The following is a 20,304-nucleotide window of genomic DNA, read 5'->3' on the forward strand; positions in this document are numbered from 1 at the left end:
GGATTGAAAGTATTTAAATAAAGGGGAAAAGAACTTTGTCTAGGAGTGTGGCCTACACCAGCACTCCCATGAGTCTATCTCTCTCCTCCCCATATGAAAAGACACCTCTGCCCCCTTGTTTTGAGGAGGAGAGAGATAGACACATGGTAGCACTCCCGGACAAACTACTTCCCTTAAATAAAAAACAAAACTGTAGAATCCAATCCAAGCATGCACGCATCAACAAACATATCCTAGAAACCCCTCACCACAAAGCAATGATTTACCTTGGGCAGTAGTTTCATTTGATGAATTAGCCAAATTTTTTTTTTTTTTTGGGTATACCGATCTAACATGTAGGACTTAGTACAAGTACTAGAGACTGAGGGGGGGATGGGGCGGGGGAGGGAAAGAGAAGGGTACCTTAAGGAACGAGGTGAAGACAGGATAGTCGAACCCGTGATCGTGTGGGAGCATGTGCTCGATTGGAAAGGCATCAATCAACTACACTAGTTGTCTTCGATCAACTGATTCTTGATCTAGTCGATTTTTTATACTTTAAATACGAGTCTAGTAGGTATATGAAAAATATACCCGATGGGGGCATCCATATAAACCGACTTGCAAGGTTTTGGACTATGGTACCCTCTCATGTCGCAAGAGAGTACATGGGTAAGAGGAGTCATCACCTAGACAAGTATCTAGGACCCATAAATGTCTCTCCTATTCAAGGGAGAAGAATGAAATCCAATGGAAAGCTCAGGTCTATCCATAATTCTAGATAGGTGTTAGGTAAGGGGATGGGAAGGTGTTGGATACCCGTTCTGCCTGGCCGAAGGCCAGTCTCCTTCTATATAAACCAATTCTTACTAATTAGTTTTAAACTAAGTCACAAGGTAAAGAATCTTAAGCTAGGTAATAAAGACCACTACACCAATCCTACACCATGAGCTACACCATTAGCTTTGTTAAGTTACATTACATTGTGCCATATTAATGAAATAAGTAGATTTGTTCTGTGTTGGAGGCTTAGTTAAGTACATTATGCAACCCTAATTAAACTAATTATATTTAATTAAATATATGCCTAAATGATTGGTTGGATGCTTATGAGATCTAGTTAATTAATATATGTGTAATCAAATGGCTAGATGTCTATCTCTTTTTCTTTTTTTTGTAGAACAGATATCTATCTCTTAAAGTTTCTAGACTCGCTGAATGAATTGGGAGGAGCCTATTTTTTATCTCAAAAGTAATGGTTTCCTATATCTGTTCTACAATGCATAGGTCCATCTTCTTTCATTTCCTTCCCACCAAACATGACGAATGACAACATTAAAGGTAAGCTTTTCAATATAATCACTGACCGACTTATCATTGAATTTTTTTAAGAGCCATCTCAATTCTCTTTGAAAGGGATGGACTGTTCTTTAATAAGGCCAACACTTATTAATGACCATTTTTCAAATAGATCTAAAAAAAGTACAAGAGAAAAAAAGGGGGTCCACATTTTATAGAGAGTTCTGGCATAAACAACAATTCAAGATAGATAAATTACTTTTATGGAGGAATTCTTGAGTATGGAAAGATAATGTCAGAGCACACCAAGTAGTGAAGCTATGTTGCCAGACAATCTTATACCAAGGAACCTTCAGAGATTTTGATATAATCAAATTTTAAGCAAAGACAGAGCTAAATTTCTTTGAAGAGTTTGAAAGCCATAGAATTAAGTCACCGCCCCCTAGATCTTATCAGAGAAGAAGAGAGAGAAGACCAAATCTCAATCAAATTATTGGAAGTACCAACACCTTTGTACCAAATAAATCTCGAATAATGGACAAGACTTTAGCCATTCTATCAGAGACAACATCATATCTTGTGCGGATCACTATATCTGGAAATGAGCACTCCATTTGGATGTCAATTATCAAGCCAAAGATATGTGTCACATCCATCATCAATAGTTAAATGAATGGTATCACTGATAAGATGTTTATACTTTAGAATTTTCCTCCAAAGCCCAAAATGCAACATTTGGACAAGTGGTAGTTCAAATAGAGTCCGACTTTAAGTATCTTGAATTTACTTGGCCTGTCAAAATATTTGTCTTTTTAGACACAATGTACCTGATAAGTTTGATGATGCCTACAAGGTTAGATTCTTTGACTCTACGCAGTCTTAGTCCACCTTCTTCCTTTGGAAAGCAAACTTTTTCTCAATTAATAGGATGGGGGAAATTAGGGTTTTTTCTATCCTTTCCAAAGAAAAGAAGGCATACTGGATTCTACCTTGGAAATGATTAAAGCCAAAAGCCCAAAAACAATAGACCAATAGATATATGAATTTTGCATTACCAATCTAATGAGTTCGAGTCATCTGTCATCCTGCATAAGAAAGAATCTTACTTTTCCATAATCGTAATCTCTTCCGAAGCTTATCTTAAAACCCTTTATAGAAAGAATCTTCAAGAAAACCCAATGTTAAGTAACTACCCCTCCGGCCTCCCCCTCCCCCCCCCCCCCCCCACAAACAGAAAAGGGGAAAATTCGTATAATTTTTAATCTATCATACCATTTTTTTTTTGATGCATTTCAATTGTTAATTCATTTAAAAGTATCAAAACCCCCTTGATGATACTTCTAATAGGAAAATGCTTTATTCATTTTGTTAGTAACATCATTTACTTTTAATCAAAATTATGAAAGGCATAAGAGCTAGAACTTTGTAAAATATTTTTTTTATGATTAACGATTCTTTTTTTTACCAAAAAAGAAAAAAGATTAACGATTCTTTGAAAGTTAATTTTGTCCTTTAGCGTTTCCCAAAAAAATAAAATTTGTCCTTTTGCGAACTCAAACATTTAAGATGTTTTGTGAAGGGTTATTTGATAGAATTAGATATTTTTTGAGTTATACTAATATAAAAACTGGGAATGTTCTTTAATTTTTTTTTATACAATTCATTTATTAATGGTTCTTTAAAATTTTCCAAAAAAAAAAAAAAAAAGGGAGAGAAAATAGTTGGCAAGAATAATCTTCTTCACCCAAATTTATTTGGTCCAAGTCACCGCACATTTTTTTGCCTTATCAAACCTATATAAATCATGACTAAGTCTTAAATTTTGATTTTTTTTTTTTTTGGCAAAGATCAAGGGCGAGTGGGGGACATATATTAAGCCAAAACAGGCAAGAACTGCTTTACAAAGGAAAGAAGCTCCTTAGGAAAGGACTCCCAAAACCCTCTACGAGGATAAGAAGTGGCCCATTTAGAAATAGAATGAGCCACAACATTTTCAGATCTACTTATATGGAAAAAAAAAAAAACAAGAGCAAAAGCTAAACTCCTCCTTAACATAAGATATCCAAAATTTTGACTTGATGAATCACTCAAATTAATACATCTAATTAGATGGAAGTCACTTTCTATTAAAAAAAAGCAAGAAACGGCTAGTCTTAGCCCAACTAGACTATTACTAATTGAATTGGATGGCTTATATAATAGAAAGGAAAAGGTTATTTGAGGTGTGGGTGGGGTACGCGAGTACATATGTGTCTATCTCTTTCATTTTTACATGAAATGACTTCGTTGCCCTCCAATATACATTACCATTTTATTGCACCTCATTGGTGCGTTTCTCTACGCTGCTTGCTTAGAGAACCCTCTCTCATGATAAAAAAAATCAAAGATCCAGCCTCCACCTGGGTATTATCCAAAAATGAGGAGGTTGATTGGCATAAACATTACCTAGAAAAATAAGGGTTGTTTCTTTCCTAATTGATAGTAGGTGGGTTTTTCCCATCCCATGTCCTTCCTCAATTATGATGTTAATGGACTGAGAATCGAGGGGGTGCAAGTTTAGTCCAATGAGCCCGAGCCCACCCAAGTCCTCCTTGAGCCCTATATAGCCTAGGTCAGGCTTTTCAACCCGCCGGCTAGGCCAAAGCTGAGATTTATAGGCCGGACCATGTCTAGGCATAGTTCATTAGTTCTCTATATAAAATATATAATTATATATAATATAGAACACAAATACTTATATGTAATATATAGTTATACATAATTATATCATGAAAGAGAGATAGCTAGGCACATCGCCAATGTAAGGTAAGCTAGTGGGCAACACCAATAGGGGTGTGGGATAGGGTATCATAAAGGAGGGACATGAGTCATTTTAAAGGGGGAAGAGAGAGATAGACATAATGGGCACTAGCTTATGGTACTCTAGCGGTGTGCCCAATCTTTTCCCTTATATCATACACAAGTGCTGTCATGAATAATCAAGGCCAACTCAGCACAAACCTGAGTCAATCAAGGCTAGACTGGGTTGTGCTTGACAGGGCGGCCTGGGCTGAAATAATACAGCCTGATGCTCAAGCAGACATAGTGTGTTAAGCAAGTGTAGCAAATCCAATTCCGTTTTTGACATCTAATCTATTTTAGGATCACTTAACATTCCATCGCTGCAAGAAGAATTGACTGATATATAACACAAATATTTATATGTAATATATAGTTAAAAATTATTATATCATGAAAGAGGGATAGGCACACCGCGCATGTGCTATAAACTAGCGCGCGATACCAATGGAGGTGTGGGATAGGGTATCATAAAGAAGGGACATGAGTCATTTCAAAGGGGGAAGAGAGAGAGAGAGAGAGAGAGAGAGAGAGAGAGAGAGAGAGAGAGAGAGAGTGGGCACTAGCTTACGATACACCAGCAGTGTGCCCAACCTTTTCCCTTATTTCATACATAAGTGCTGCCAGGATTAATCAAGGCCAACTCAACACAAACCATAGTCAATCAAGGCTAGGCTAGGTTGTGATTGACAGGGTTGGGTCTGGACTGAGATATCCGAGCTTGACCTGAGGATGGGCTAGCTTGAGCTGCCGTAAAGGGACCTGGGTTGGATTGGGGTCTTAAAAAACCCATCCCAGTTGCACCCAGTTGCACCTGCAGGTTGTAACGGAAATACATTCCTCGAATAACATATAGATGTACATAGAGAGTAAAAAATCCCCCATAGAATTCTATGGAAGAATAAAGGTGAGATATGTACTTGAATTTTGATTAATTTGGTTTGATTATAATTAAAATGATGGGCTTTTGTTTTCTACATTCCAACATAAGAAGAGGCTTTCAAGTATAGTCTTATAATTGTCACTTGAAAAATTAAGAGGAACATTAATATTTTGGAGGAGCAAAGCCAATAGTCCTGTTCATATGCCTAGTTTCATGCTCGATGAGTTGGCCATGGAGACAAAACAAAGTTTCAAAAATTTCTTAAAAAATAAAGATTTCAAGGAATGATTAACAAGTGGATGGTCAATCAGACAAGGGAATTTTTTTAAAAAAAAAAGAAAAGAATCACTATTCTATTAATACTCAATTCCTCAAATCATGAGCACGCTTCTAGGAATCGAGATTGGATCGGTCGAATCGAATAAGAATTGGTGGAGACTGATTATGATTCAAGGCGATCCAAATTAGGTTTTTAGGTTTTGGTCTATTATCCCCGATTAATGGCCCATTGTTCCCAATTCGAAACTACTTTCGTGACGAAAGTAATAGAGTGCAGGATCCAACTTCTCTACTTCTGCCTGCCCGGTACTGTCATGCACCCCCACACACAAGCATGGCGAAAAGTATTGCCTCGCCTTACCCCGGCTCGGGCAGGGATAAGGCGGTACATTCTGCCTTGCTTGTGCGTGGGGCGCACACGACAGTAGGGATAGGCAGAAGTAGAGGAGTCAAATTGATAGAGTGCATGGTGTTCCCAAAATTTTGTGAAGGCAAAATCAGTTCCTCAAGTTGATCCAAAGTTGTTCTCTTTGCTTAGTCTCTTGTAGGATGAACATATTTGAATTGAGTTCGGATCAAGGATTTTAAACTTGGAGTCAAGGGTCAAATGAGTCATTATCGTTTCAATTCAAGATTAGATTAGAATCCATTGAAATCGGTCTAAAAAACCCAAGAATCGATCATTCTGAAATATCCAAAATCGAATTATTCATGGCCAATTCAATCAATCCAATTTCAATTTTTGAAATGGTTGTCTGGATCCTCTCCACCTATGCGCAAGTAATACTCTTCACCTACAATGTTTGTGTGACACCGTCCTTTGACATGCGCCCTAAGGACAGCTCCCGTTCGAGAAATTTTTTTTGTGCCTTCTCCCCCCTCCAAAAAAATGGTAAACTTGAATTCGAATCACCTACTCATACATGTATACAATATATACACATACAATTAGATAATGACATGTGTATTTTTACTTCTATAAATACCCTTCTATGCACTCTTAATGGCAGGATGAAAGTCATATATATCATAAAAAGTTAGGAAACAAAAAGAAGATTTCCTTCCAACGGAAAGTTTCCCACAATAATGAAAAAAATCGTTGGGCTAGCGTTCTGGCTTTTTAGTTTTTTCCCATAAAAATATAAAATAAAAAACTAGATTTAACACGTGGAACAAAACACTTTGAAGTATGATGTTATCCAATTCCAAGAGTTCCTCAGCTTCCGCTTGTCCCACCAACGCCGGGGGAACTCGAAAAGTCGAAACCACTAAGCTTGAAATTACCATAAACTCCCCATTTTGAAGAATAATCAATCAGAAACGAGTGTTTTTGTAAAATACTGATATTTAGAGGGGGTTTCTGTAAAATTGGATTTTAATAAGGGTATTTCAGTCAAAATAATGACTAAAGCTGGGAGAGCATTGTAATTTCAAAGGTATGGGTCAGATCTAACGGCCGGGAATTAAGAAAACCCGGCCGAGATCTGCCTCCGTGGGCCGCTATCCCTGCAACGGTCTCTACTTGGGTGCCGAGTCGCCGTCTCCCTACGACTCTGTCTCTCTCTCTCTGCCTCTGCGTAGCTGACACACGCTTCTCTCTTCTTCTTCTCGCACACGCACGAACACACACGATCTCTCTCTCTCTCTCTCTCTCTTTCAGTCTTCCTGCCTTTTTTCGTCTTTTCATGTGTTGTCGCTCTCTCTATCCCAATCGAACGACGGATAGTCCTCCACGTCCTCGTCGTCTTCGTCGTCTCATTCTCTCCAACTTATAACTGCCTCGTCCGCCTCTCCACCTTTTTCTGCTTCTTCTGGTTTTAGGGTTTTCAGAGATGCGAGAGAAGGGTCTAGCCATCGATGTCTCCGTTAGTTCCGTGCTTATCTCTGGATCGAGGTTCGTTTTCCGGTTGAAGATCTGAACTTCCTCTGTTCGTTGTCGACCGTGTAGCTCTTCGAGTGTCGAATTAGGTATTATTCTATCGGTTCCACTTTGTTCTGTTTAAAAAAAAAAAAAAAAAAGAATTACCTTTATTAATCAGCTGAAAGCTTAAGTTAGGTTCTAGAACTTCCTTTTCGCGGTTCCTTTCGTTTTCGAATTGTCAGTCATGTTGCATTGTGGTGTTAGATTGTTCTTCTCTCTTTTTAAGAGTATTTTGTTTGTTTTTGTATTTTTTACCTAGGTTTTTTATTGGATTTTGCTTATGTAGAGGTTGATCAGTCGAGTTTGGTTAGAAGGCCAAGAACTGTTATACTGTTGCAGAGACTGCTGCTCTCGTTTTTTGTGCTTCATTTATGGCGATTGTAAAGAATAACTTTAGGGTTTCGAAATTGGATGGAGAGTTTTCTCCTGTGAGTAGAGACAGTATGTCGACTGATGAGGATGAACTTCGCAAGCGAAGCTCTACGTCAGAATCTGATAATGATGATGATGAAGACGAAGACGGTGTGGACTCTGGAGCTGGTTCTGACGACTTCGATATGTCAGAATTGGGGGAAATTGGGGAAGAATCTTGTCAACTTGGTGGCGGTAACTGTAGTATTCCATACGAGCTCTATGATCTTCCGGATTTGGGGGAAATTCTCACATTGGATGCGTGGAACAATTGCTTGACTGAGGAGGATCGTTTTTCCCTTGCGGAATATCTTCCTGATATGGACCAGGAGACCTTTATGCGTACATTGAAAGAGCTCTTCTCTGGCAACAACTTCCATTTTGGAAGCCCAGTGGCCATGCTCTTTGATATGTTGAAGGAGGGACTATGTGAACCCAGAGTAACACTTTACAGGCAGGGTTTGAATTTCTTCCAGAAGCGGGAACACTACCACCTTCTGCGCAAGTATCAGAACTCTATGGTCGGTAATCTTATTCAGATAAAGGATGCATGGGAAAATTGTGCAGGATACAGCATTGAAGAGAGGCTTCGTGTTTTGAACATAATGAGAAGTCAGAGAAGTCTGATGTATGAAAAGATGGAAGCCAGGGGATTGGAGACTGATACTTCAGACAGGGACGAATCTGGTGAGGGTTTCTGGGGCAAGAGACTGAAGGACATGAAGCTCAAGCCAAAGATAGGTCGTCGTGATATATACTCAGTGAGTCCGACTTTGAATAATTCTTCTCGAGGAAGGCCTGTGCCCCTGGAACCTGTAAAATATGGAAAGTCAAATCCAAAAGGAATTTTGAAGTTTGCTGGGTCGAAGGCCCTTTCTGAGAAAGGGTTTGTGGGGCGCTTTCCTTCATCTATTCAGCCTGGCTTGAAAAGTAAATCTAGGGCTTATCGTCCGACATTAGCTCTTCCACGGCAAGATCAGGTCTCAGGGTATGATTCAGATTCTGCTCCACGGTCAAGGGGACAGATAAGAGGTGAGGAAGATGCAGAAGGACCACCCTATGAAATGGATCACCTGAGAGACCGAACGCATGGCACGACAATTTCTAAAGTTGGCTCGTTCAAACCGGGAAAGAAATCCAAATTGTTCAAAACTGAAGATGAGTATGCTGCTGAAAGTTTGATGGGTTTACCGCTGGCTATACCAAATGATTTACATTCTCATGGCAGGGGCAGGAGTTTTAATCAGATGGCAGAACTGGAAACATTGAAAGCTAAACCCAGTGGTGAAAAATCTTCTTATAATTATTATTCCCGAGTTGCTGGGACAAAGGCCAAGCATTCTCAGAAGGTTCAGAAATCTGCTACCAAAGATCAGATGAAGGCTACAAAGGATCAATCACAGCATCTGTTACGAAGAGGAAATCAAGCTGACTGGTCTGTTGGGAGGGAGTCCATTCAGCGCAACAAAGTGAAAGAAGAAGCCTTTGATGTGGATTATCCTGTTAAGCATGATGAATGGAGTGTTAAAGGCAAAAGGTGGAAGATGGGGAAGGAGTTTCAAACTGGTAAAAACAGTGTGGGTCTTGATCGTAAAGTTAAATCTCATAGAACTTTTCCTACCCAGATGGATGATATGGTATTCCGTTCTGATTATAGAACAAAGGCATCACTAGATAAGGTCAAGAAAAAATCTTCACTAAATGGAGGACTTAACATGGAAGAGCTTAGAAGCACCAATATGTATGCCCGAAGTGAGGAAACCGAGTCAGACTCATCAGAGCAGGTCAGCGAAGAAGAATTCAACCCTTTGAGAAATAAGCCAGGGCCAAGGGATGTGGAGGGTCATCGGTCTACTTCAACGAAAGCAATAGCAGATCCTAAAAAGGGCATTAAACTTGGGAGGAAAGACAGGGAGTATGCTGAGGCACTTGAACAGTTGCGTATGGCAGACGTAGATGTTTACCCATCAAAAGGGAAACAAAAAGGTAAGATACGCAATTCAAGTTACATGCACACCAATGTTACGGGAATCTCTGAGGAGAGTGGGTATGCTGGTTTCGCTAAAACTGATGATGATGGGAAAAAAGCTTACAAATTGGGGAAGAATGGCCATGTGCAGGGTGAACCTGGTGAAAGATTACACCTGCCGTCATTAAAGGCCTACCCTCCAGAGAGAAAGCATAAAGGAAAAGTCGATCATGATTATTCTGTGCCTCGGTCAAATTACATGCATGATTACATTAATGAGGAGAAAAACAATTTGCATCTAAAACAGAGGTTGGTGTCTGATCATGGATTAACCAATAAGTTAGGGAAGAAAGGTCAAAACTCTAAAGCTCATTTAAGTGATCGTCATGAAAGATCAAATTTGTCTTTGTTAGGCTGCAACTCCAAGAAGCGGAAGGGCAAAACTGATGTGAAATACATGGATGGACCAAATGAATCTGATCAAATGCAGTCTAGTCCTCAACAGCAGGTTGAAGATCCGACATCCTTGAAGAAACGTGGAAAACGGAAAGTGGAGGCTGAAACAGATTCTTTGGCTATTCAAAATTCTGAGCCACTGGTTTCGGAAAGGGGGGCTATGGATGTAGAGGCAGATGTAAAACCACCAAAGAAGCCATTTACTTTGATCACACCAACTGTTCACACTGGCTTCTCTTTCTCCATTATACATCTTCTTTCTGCAGTTCGCATGGCAATGATTACTCGTAATGCCGAAGATAGCTCAGAGCTTGACAACCATCTTAGCAGGACTGATGGAAGACGTAAATCTAATAATGAAGAGCAGAGCAGAAAGCATGAAAGAACTAATGTGGATACGAATAATTCAGAACTTGTGGTACAGAAGACCTTGCCCTCTCTCACTGTTCAAGAGATTGTCAACCGTGTGAGATCAAACCCTGGAGATCCTTGTATTCTTGAAACACAGGAGCCACTGCAGGATTTGGTCAGAGGAGTACTGAAGGTTTTTTCATCCAAAACAGCCCCTTTGGGAGCAAAGGGTTGGAAGCCGCTTGTCTGCTATGAAAAATCAACAAAAAGTTGGTCCTGGATTGGACCGCATACTGATAGCTCATCAGACCTTGAGGCTGCTGAAGAAGAAACATCTTCTGAGGCTTGGGCTCTTCCTCACAAGATGCTTGTGAAGTTGGTTGATTCGTTTGCTAACTGGCTGAAAAGCGGTCAGGAAACTCTTCAGCAAATAGGAAGCCTTCCTGCTCCCCCTGTGACATTAATGCAGCCAAACTTGGATGAGAAGGAGAGGTTTAGAGATCTACGAGCTCAGAAGAGTCTCACCACTATCAGCCCAAGCTCTGAAGAAGTGAGGGCTTACTTTCGGAAGGAGGAACTTCTTAGGTACTCTGTTCCAGACAGGGCCTTTTCATACACTGCTGCTGATGGTAGAAAATCTATTGTTGCTCCTCTGAGAAGGTGTGGTGGTAAGCCAACATCCAAAGCCCGGGATCATTTTATGCTTAAGCCTGATCGGCCACCTCATGTTACGATTCTCTGTCTTGTGAGGGATGCAGCTGCCCGGTTGCCTGGAAGTATTGGCACCCGAGCAGATGTTTGTACCCTGATAAGAGATTCACAGTACATAGTGGAAAATGTCTCTGATGCACAAATTAACCAAGTTGTTAGTGGAGCCCTGGATCGTCTGCACTATGAACGTGATCCTTGTGTGCAATTTGATGGAGATAGGAAGTTATGGGTTTATTTACACAGAGAAAGAGAAGAAGAAGATTTTGAAGATGATGGAACCTCATCTACGAAGAAATGGAAAAGGCAAAGGAAAGATGGTACAGAGCAATTAGACCCTGGGCCGCTGAACATCTCTTATCATGGGTCTGGGGAGCCAATTGCAGGTGGCCCTGGATATGATTTGGGCTCTGATCTCAATGTTGAACCAGCGCCTATTCATGAAGGGAGGAGAACAGAGCTTGGATATAATGATGATTCTAAGCAAAAAATAGAGGATAATGTTGAGTCCTATGCTGGCTCTGGACAAGGTGGCATGCATCTGGGTTGGGAAGCTCGGGAAAACAAGATGTTGTGTCAAGAAAATTCTACAAATGAAGATTTTGATGATGAAACATTTAGTAGAGAAAGGCCATTTGGTCTCTTGAGTGCAGGCTTATCTTGAAGAATGTTGATCCCATAGTGAAGTACCTGGTTTTCCGGGATCTGTCCAGGTAGCCCCGAATTTTATTATATTTCTTACTTTTCGATTATCAATATATTCTTGGACTTGCTACTTTTAGAAGTGTAAAATTTAGGTATATTAGTTGATTCCTATACATGGGTTTGTATGCATGGAACTGGTGTACCAGAACAGAATTTAATAGACTTGTGTGGTGGCTGTTGTTGCAGTATGCATCATTTACTGGATATTTTATTGGATCAGTATGCCAAATTATGTCTTTTTGCCCCCTCTCCTTTTCCCCAATATACTCCATACCTCCTCAGGTATATCATGAGTTATTGTTTTATTATTATTCTTTATTTAAAGAATAAAATGTAGGTACATAATTATAGCAGCAGCACATTTAGGAATCTTAAATGTGTGGTGGTTTATGTATTGGAAGTTTAATATGAACCATCTCTCCTCAGGTGAACTATTTGTAGTTCATCATACTATTGGTATGTAATTTCAATTTGGAATATTATTTGTTTTGTTTGGGAGAGGATTGCAGTATATTACTTGCTCTTTTCCTCCATTCTCTCTCCCTTAATAATTTTTAATTGCCATGTATAGTTTAGTCTATTATGTTGTTTGTAGTGCTCCATGTGATTGGAGCCAGCCATTTATGGGAACAAGCCATGGGTTAATTGTCCCATGTAAGACTGTTCAGCCATCTCCAAGTCCGAATGAACTGCACTAATGATTGAGAGTAGGTGAAACTATGCGGTGGTTGGGTTAAATGAGTCTGTAGCTGCTTTACATTAATTTCTTCTATTTTGTTAAATCAGTAGTATATTTGGAATTAGTGGGTGAGCCTTGACACAACGGTTAGTTGAACTATTGCAACCTGTGTGGTTGCGGGTTCAAAACTTGGAAACATCTTCTCCTGCGAAGCATGGGGTAAGATTGTGTACATTTGCCCCTTCCAGACCCCGCAGTGGCCGGAGCTTCATGCACTGGGTAAGCCCTTTTTTTATATTTGGAATGGGTTCTTGATGTAGGTGCACTACCTTGGATCAACCCAAACCCAGTTGGGTATCCAGATGGAGATGAACCGGATCCAATTTGGGTCTTTGGTCTAGTAGGATTTTAGGAATTTATTTTATTTTGGAAAGTGGGATACATTTGCAAGTGTTTGAGTTGGTTAGGAATCTTAGGATGTTATTTCCTTGTTAAAGTTTGTTTCCAAGTTTACTAGGTTTCCTTTGCTAGTTGGGTTTTCTTCTTTTAAATAGCTTGTATTAGGATGAAATCACAGATTTGAAGAATGGAATAATAAAGTGTTTGTGAAAAGCCTGTGTGGCTGTGTGCGATCTTCTTCTCCCCCCCCCCCGTCTCTTTCTATTGTGATCTCCTCTCTACCCTGCAACTCTGATTTCTTCTCAGGGTTTTCCCATCTTCTTCCCTACCCTCTCTCTTTCTGGGTTCGAACTTCTTGTCGAAGAGTGAGACTTCCGCCCTTTTCTCCACCAGATCCTCCGCTGGTAGAAGAGCTCATCACGTCTTCCCCCCTTCCTCTGTTGCACAGCTCACAGCAGCTACTTCGGCGTTTAGTCACAGTCCCAATAGAAGACGGTAACCCCCACCCCATGATCCTTCTCTTGTCCCCTTTTGTTTGTTTCCTAAACTGCCCTCCCCCTTTTAGTCCAATTCTAACTTTATTATCTTTTGTTCCAAGATTACTCCCCCTTACCCTTCCTTTATTCTTTTTTTTTTCTTTCCAGAATTGCCCCCTCCCTTCTATTCTTATTTTATTTTCTTCCAAGTTTACCCCTCCCCAGTCCCCATCCCTACGTACTCCACACTTCTTTTCTTTAGTTTACAGTCCAATAAATTACAATTCTGCTATTTATATCATAAACCCACTACATCATGGAGGTTGATCGATACGAATTGCTCCTTTCGATTAGCGATGGGTTCTGTAAATTGCAAACAAAACTTTTTAATTTGACGATAGGTTTTCGAGAGCTTGCCAATAGTAACAACAACTTCTATGATAAGATGTCAAGCATGATACAATCTTCAGAAGGTGGATCAGATGTGGAAGAAAATGGGGTCAACGAAAGCAACGATCAAACTGAAGTACACAGTCTGATCAAGGTTGCAATTGAAGAATTGATCGACGGTCAGATTTCAATTGTGAAACCCCACAATCAGATTCTTATCGAAGAGACGTCGTTCGCTAGCGACCATCAGAAGATCGTGATGGTTGATCATGAGATGTGCTGGATCATCGCCCCATCAAAGCTGATAGTTGTGGATGCCAATCAATTGTTGCTAATTCTCTCGTTTTACCAAATTGGTGGACGAGTTTTTCTCAACACCAAGGGAATTGATGTAGGTGCACTACCTTGGATCGACCCAAACCCAGTTGGGTATCCAGATGGAGATGAACCAGATCCAATTTGGGTCTTTGGTCTAGTGGGGTTTTAGAATTTATTTTATTTAGGAAGATAATATCTTTTATTTTATTCACTTTATTTTAGGGATACGTTTGCAAGTGTTTGAGTTGGTTAGAAATCTTAAGGTGTTGTTTCTTTGTAAAGCTGTTTCCAAGTTTACTAGGTTTCCTTTTCTAGTTGAGTTTTCTTCTTTTAAATAGTTTGTATTTGGATGAAATCACAGATTTGAAGAATGGAATAATAAAGTGTTTGTGAAGAGCCTGTGTGGCTGTGTGCGTGTGCGATCTTCTACCCCAGGGTTTTCCCATCTTCTTCCATACCGGCCCGTGATCAGTTCTAGCTCTTGTTTGGTCCTGGTACGGATTCCTTGCTTCGTTTTAGTGCTTGGGTCAGTTTGACGCCATAAATAAATCTAAACATAGCACTAAGTGGTCATAGGGTGATATTAAGAATCTTTAGTCTTACAAGGGTCCATAATGTGGGATTGTATGAAATCCTTGTTCCTCTTGTATTACAGGTATTTCTTTAAATGTTTGTTCAGAGAAATAATTTACTCTATTTCCTCAGGCCTTATTTGGCCCCATAGATCTCCAAAAACAATCTACTCCACCTTGCTTTCTAATCATGTCCTTAGTTCGAAAATCAATGCTGAAGTTTTTAAAACTCTTAGTGCTGTAAATTTGGGGCCTAACAGACAATATCTTTAATCTGAAACTTCTTCTCCTTTCTCTTGAATTTTGTTTGTTTTTGTAAGGTTTTCGTCCTATTCTAGTTCTGCAGTAGAAAAGTACACGGAGTTCATTTGAGATTTTTTAAAAATAATTTCAGAAACAAATCCATTTTGATTCCTTTGCCATTCTGGTTCAGTTTGATGGTCTGGTTTGATGCTGGTTTCTTGTTCTTCTGAACTACATCACCTACCTAGTCAGTAGACTCTGGACTTGGTACTCATTGCCTGACTGGTAAAAACCATTTGACTTGTTTTGGCCATTCCATTTATATATGTAAATGACTAAGCAACCGGCTGATCATTTACCAGTTGATTTCTCTACTACATCGGCCAATGACCTACAGCAAATCATCTTTCTCCATTGAAGTCTTAGTTTTTCATCCAAAACCATCAACTCTATCAACTTAGACTTAGCATTCAGAACTTCTGGCATATCTACTAATCTACCCCATTGCATTTCAAACCCTATTCTTCAATTCCCATGAAACTCAAATTTCTGATTTTCCATATTAACCCTAAATCCCTTGCCTATATATAACCTTAATTTTAATTCTTAGTTGGAGAATCATACGCCCTGACACTGGTTATGTGTGAAGTAGGTTATTTTTCTTTAAATGGTTCTTCTTGACTTTGTCAAACTGTGGAAATGATAGGTCTTATCTTCAGATCTCTTGAAGCCTCAAATGGAATTTTGAGTTATTGACATGGTGAATAATACTCTTGTTACATATTTGACATTGAAATGGCATGGCAACCTCCCATTGTGAATGAGGCTACATTCAATGCTGATGGGTGCTGTGTTTAAAACTTAACTTCCTTGGGATACCTGGGTTGAGATTGTCTCGTGATCATTGTGGTAGAATTTTTACTGGCCAATTGGTTCACATGTTTGCAACTAGGATGAGCCTTAACTCTTTATGATGGCCTTCATAATTGCCAAGGAGCTTAATATGGCGAAGGTCATGATGGAAGGTGATTTTAATGCTTTAAGTTGGCAAAAAAGCATAAAAAATTAAATTCATTGGAGATTATTTTGTATGCTAGAGAAAAGCAAGGCTGAGAATTGGCCGTGTCGGTGAGCATCTTGTTCTCTTGTGGAGTCTATACAGCTAATGTGATGTTGGCCAAGCTTGCCAAGAATATTGCTATGGGATTTGTCAATGCAATTATGTCATATAATCTGTCTTTTTCTGATTAATTGACTTTCTGACGCATGTAAGAGAGAGAGAGAGGGATTCTACATACTTGTATTTACATTGAGGTTGTAAATGAACACTTCATGTACCTGTATTTACCTTAAGATTGTATTTAACACTTCACGTACCTGTGTTTAAGATTGTAAATAAACACTCCACATATCTGTGTTTACCTTAAGATTTGTAAATAAACACTCTCACGTACCAGTGTTTACCTTAAGACTCTAAATAACACTCCACGTACCTGTGTTTACCTTAAAATTATAAATAGACAGGCCAGTGTAACTAATCAGAGAGCTGAAGGTTCTTGTTAGTTTTTCAGTTCTCTTCAGCTGTTTTACTTATTGATTGATCTATTTTGCTCTGTTTCTTTTTTTCCTAACCTTTGTCTTCCTCACATTCATCGGAAATAAAATCTTGCATTCATTTTGGGGTGTGTAATAATTAGTTAATGATGCACGATGCATTTACTTGTATTCTAATGTTAGCATGTATTGCAGGAATAGAAGTTCAGCGAATTTACAAGGCATGATCATCTCCATTTGAGGTGCATGTGTGTACATTGGAGGTGTGGTATTTTACATGTATATTCTTTTACAGTGACATTGTAAAATAGCAAGTGCAACTTGTTGAGGCCAAACATATTATCCATAGTTGGAATATTATCTTGCCTTCTCATCCCGTAAATAATGTTTTATAGGAAAATATTTAAATCATTTTTTGAATAGTGTATTGTTCCTTTTGAGTTAGCAAGGCTGGCAGTATGCTACATCAACATAATACTGCATCAGATTGGCTTAGTTGCTATATTGGGATCAGATAAGGTTGTCATTTTTTGTTATGGAAACAAGCAGGCTCATTAGTTTAGATTTTTCTGCGGAGTAGATGCATTACTGTTGGGAGGTTAATTCTTCCACCGAGAGCTGACAAGTGCTCCTTAGGACATCTTGAGGACCTTGGGCATGGATTGTTCTCACTCTCATTATCCATTCCTTCATTTTAGTATGTTTTACATTCTCATATTTATCACATTTAATCAGCTGATTCACCTACAAGTCAGGGATTTGTGGATTATTGTCATCCTCTTGTCAGTTCTTAAACTGTGTTAGAATATCGGTGGACTCGTGTCTAGAGCAGTGAAATCAAGAATTTTTTTTTTTAAATGTGATGGTGAAAACAGTTCTTTTTAATATAACAATTCAATGCATGTTAATTAATCTAGACCATGTCCTCTCTATCCAACAGTCGGAATGGACACATCATCTGTCCACATGTCAGAATACATACCTTGTGACATTTGGAATAATAACAGACCCTTTTGAGTTGTGACAATGATAATTCACATTATTATTATATATGGTTGGCCTGATAGATAAGCTTATCTGGTCAGTCCAAAAATCTGCCACGTGGCATGTCTGATGGGGCTAAAATTTTGTTGATAGGTAGGACCCTAGGTCTGCTCACATGTCAAGTTTTAACAAACAGAGTTTGCCAGGTGGCAAAATAGAGCCTTTAAAATCCAAGACTATGGTAGAATGCACACTGGTGGTCAGAGTATTGTGGCTGCATTGACATACACGGTGATGCATGCCAATACATGGGGTGGAATAATGGTTGATTTTGAGTATGAAATTTGACAAGTGGCCTATCCAAACTGTCCACTGTCTATCCAACGGTGGAAATTAACTCATCATTTTGCCATTTGGCAGAATTTGGTGGGCCACAAAGGTAAGCTTATCTACACTGAACTGTGAAATGGCAATCTTCCTTAATTATTATTATTGTTCTATTATTATGATGGGGGTGGGATAATGGTTGATTTTGAGTACGAAATTTGACAAGTGGCCTATCCAGACTGTCCACTGTCTATCCAACGGTGGAAATTAATTCATCATTTTGCCATGTGGCAGAATTAGGTAGGCCACTAAGCTAAGCTTATCTTCATTGGAATGTGAAATGGCAATTTTTCCTTATTATTATTATTATTGCTCTATTATTATGATGATGATGTAGGGTTTTACATTGGCAAGTACCAGTGGTTCGTAATGGGATACTGTTGCATGATAATAGATGCACTATATCATGCTTCTAGTAAGTTGAAGGATTTGGCAGATGAATATAATTCATTGAGGGGTAAACTCGTCAAGAATGGTGACACAAATGCCCCTCGAAAAACTGACCAAATATCTTTTGGTAAATACAAATCATAGTTTGTTTCCTATTGCACATGCATTTAGCTGCGGTTGCAATATACCATTGTTACTGCATTCTACATCTTTTATTTGTCAATACTAGATGTTAATACTAAATTGCGTTTTTAAAGTTTAATGACTGCATCAATTGATATTTTTTTGTCTAGTGGAAAGTTTGTACGATTAACTTGTGAATCTAGAAATATGATCTCTGTTGATGAGAACAAAATTTACAAAGGATTTAAAGCTGAGGCGGGAAGCATAGACACGTCTACAAATTTACTCACAACTGGTAAAATTTCTTCAAAATTGAGTAAGTGTACAATAGTATTGATTATGGTGGGATGTACCATGGTTGTACTTTTGCTCGTTTTCCCAAAATACTGTTTGGATTATTGAAAACTAAAATCTGTTAGTGAGAAAGATATAAAACTGTGAACAAATTAATCTTTCTTTTGAGTGTGAACTATTGGAATGAGGATCTATTTGTATGATACATTCTCTAAGGTTATGATAATGCAATGGTTGGTTTTATCATGACTGTTAAGTGTTCTGATCTTGATTGTTTGTGATGGATGTCAATAAATAAACAAATAATTGTAGTAAAACTCTCTTCTGATGTTGACCTGTCCAGTTCTTGGTTGTACAATGCTTCTGGCTTTTACTGTTTGAATATCTCTATTTTATGAAGCTGTTGTCTAGAGTCTAGACCCTCTCTCTCTCTCTCTCTCTCTCTCTCTCCCCTTCCCTCCCCTCCCCTCCCCAGACACATCAAGTGTTGGACAGATTAGTATTGAACATTATTCCACTTATGGAATTCTTGACATGGAAATAAAAACTCCTAGAAATTACAGGGCTCCTATTCAGATTTTCTTTCAGTTGTTAGATTAGGTGTGATTTATTTGCAAGGATTTTGGAGGTTGCTTCCCCAAGCTAATCCTGCCTTCTCACACTTGCAACTGCTGCTCTTTGATGCTGAAAGGAGACTAATCAAGAAAATATTTGCATTCTATCGAGCCTTAGTTCACGATGGACATCCATTACATTGCTCATGAAGCTAGAGGACATGCAGAGCTAAGGGGCTTTTGGGGGGGGGTCATTGTGCTACTCTAATACTTCTCGGGCCCTTGCAACCAGTTGGGTCTTGTTGATCTGGCTCTGCTTTCTATTTGAAGTTTGGGAGGGACATTCAGAGTACTAATGGTAGAGGTCTAACTGACATGCTTTGTAATAAAATGGTCGAGTTCACTTTATAGTATTGTTCGTTCTCCATATCAATCAATTAATCTCCATGTCTTGCAGAATGTGTAGTCAATGCGGAGGTGAAACTCTTCTATTGGAGCATACATGGGAGTTGGAAAGTGAACAGGTCCACCTGTGAGATGTGCATCCAAAACTTGCATAATATTAGGCTACTTCCAAAAAGGCAGAGCTCCCACCGTCCATGTACGACAGGTAGAGGCACTGGTCATAGGGGTGTTTACATTGTCATGATTTTCTTGTGTCTGGTTGGGTGGTTTACCTGCTTTTCTATATGATAGATTTAATCTTCAAACTGCAATTAGGTCTCGGGCATGGCAACTAAACATTCTTTTAGTTCCCATGTGTCTTTGTTTAGATTGAAGCTGCTTACTGAAGTTTTGTATGTTACTAGGTATATTTACCCAACAACAATGTATACTGGCAGTGCAGGGTGAAATGATTGGATCCTCAGGGTTGGTTATTTCCTGAAAAACATTTTTGTTGCTTTCATGGACATGGATTCACCTTGTTTGAACAGAATTACATGCAGAAGATGAAGTTCAAACTCCAATAGATTGAAGACAATTGTTTGCTCAATTGGTTGCTGCCTTGCCAGTAGAGAGTGCAGGCTCCAGGAGGTCATGTGTTTGACTCTCCTGTCTTCACCTTGTGCCATTAGGTACTCCTTCCAGAATCCGGATCAGCTATCCACATGGGGACGATAAGATGTACATCATAGCCTCTA

The 20,304-nt window shown here is 39.1% G+C and overlaps 1 protein-coding gene across 5 annotated transcripts; it reads left to right on the forward strand.

Moving 5' to 3' along the window:
* Positions 1-6,875: 6,875 nt before the first annotated feature.
* LOC122651451 lies at positions 6,876-19,913 on the forward strand. 5 transcript variants are annotated; one of them, XR_006331459.1, is made up of 4 exons: positions 6,876-7,246; positions 7,459-11,807; positions 16,626-16,693; positions 19,620-19,913. XR_006331459.1 is itself a non-coding variant. In XM_043844835.1 (3 exons), exon 2 carries the CDS (start codon positions 7,571-7,573, stop codon positions 11,756-11,758), a length of 4,188 nt encoding a protein of 1,395 aa, XP_043700770.1. In that variant the 5' UTR covers positions 6,876-7,246; positions 7,459-7,570; the 3' UTR covers positions 11,759-11,807; positions 16,626-16,873. The 5 variants fall into 5 exon arrangements, 3 of the variants coding, with proteins under 3 accessions (XP_043700770.1, XP_043700771.1, XP_043700772.1); XR_006331460.1 differs by lacking the exon at positions 19,620-19,913 and adding an exon at positions 16,876-16,968; XM_043844835.1 differs by lacking the exon at positions 19,620-19,913 and having other exon boundaries at positions 16,626-16,873.
* The last annotated feature ends 391 nt before the right edge of the window (positions 19,914-20,304 follow it).

This window comes from Telopea speciosissima, chromosome 2 (assembly GCF_018873765.1).
Source record: "Telopea speciosissima isolate NSW1024214 ecotype Mountain lineage chromosome 2, Tspe_v1, whole genome shotgun sequence".
In the NCBI taxonomy this organism is placed as follows: domain Eukaryota; kingdom Viridiplantae; phylum Streptophyta; class Magnoliopsida; order Proteales; family Proteaceae; genus Telopea; species Telopea speciosissima.

Coding starts and splice junctions, on each gene's coding strand:
- LOC122651451 (XM_043844835.1), top strand. CDS start 7,571: ATGGCGATTGTAAAGAATAACTTTAGGGTTTCGAAATTGGATGGAGAG.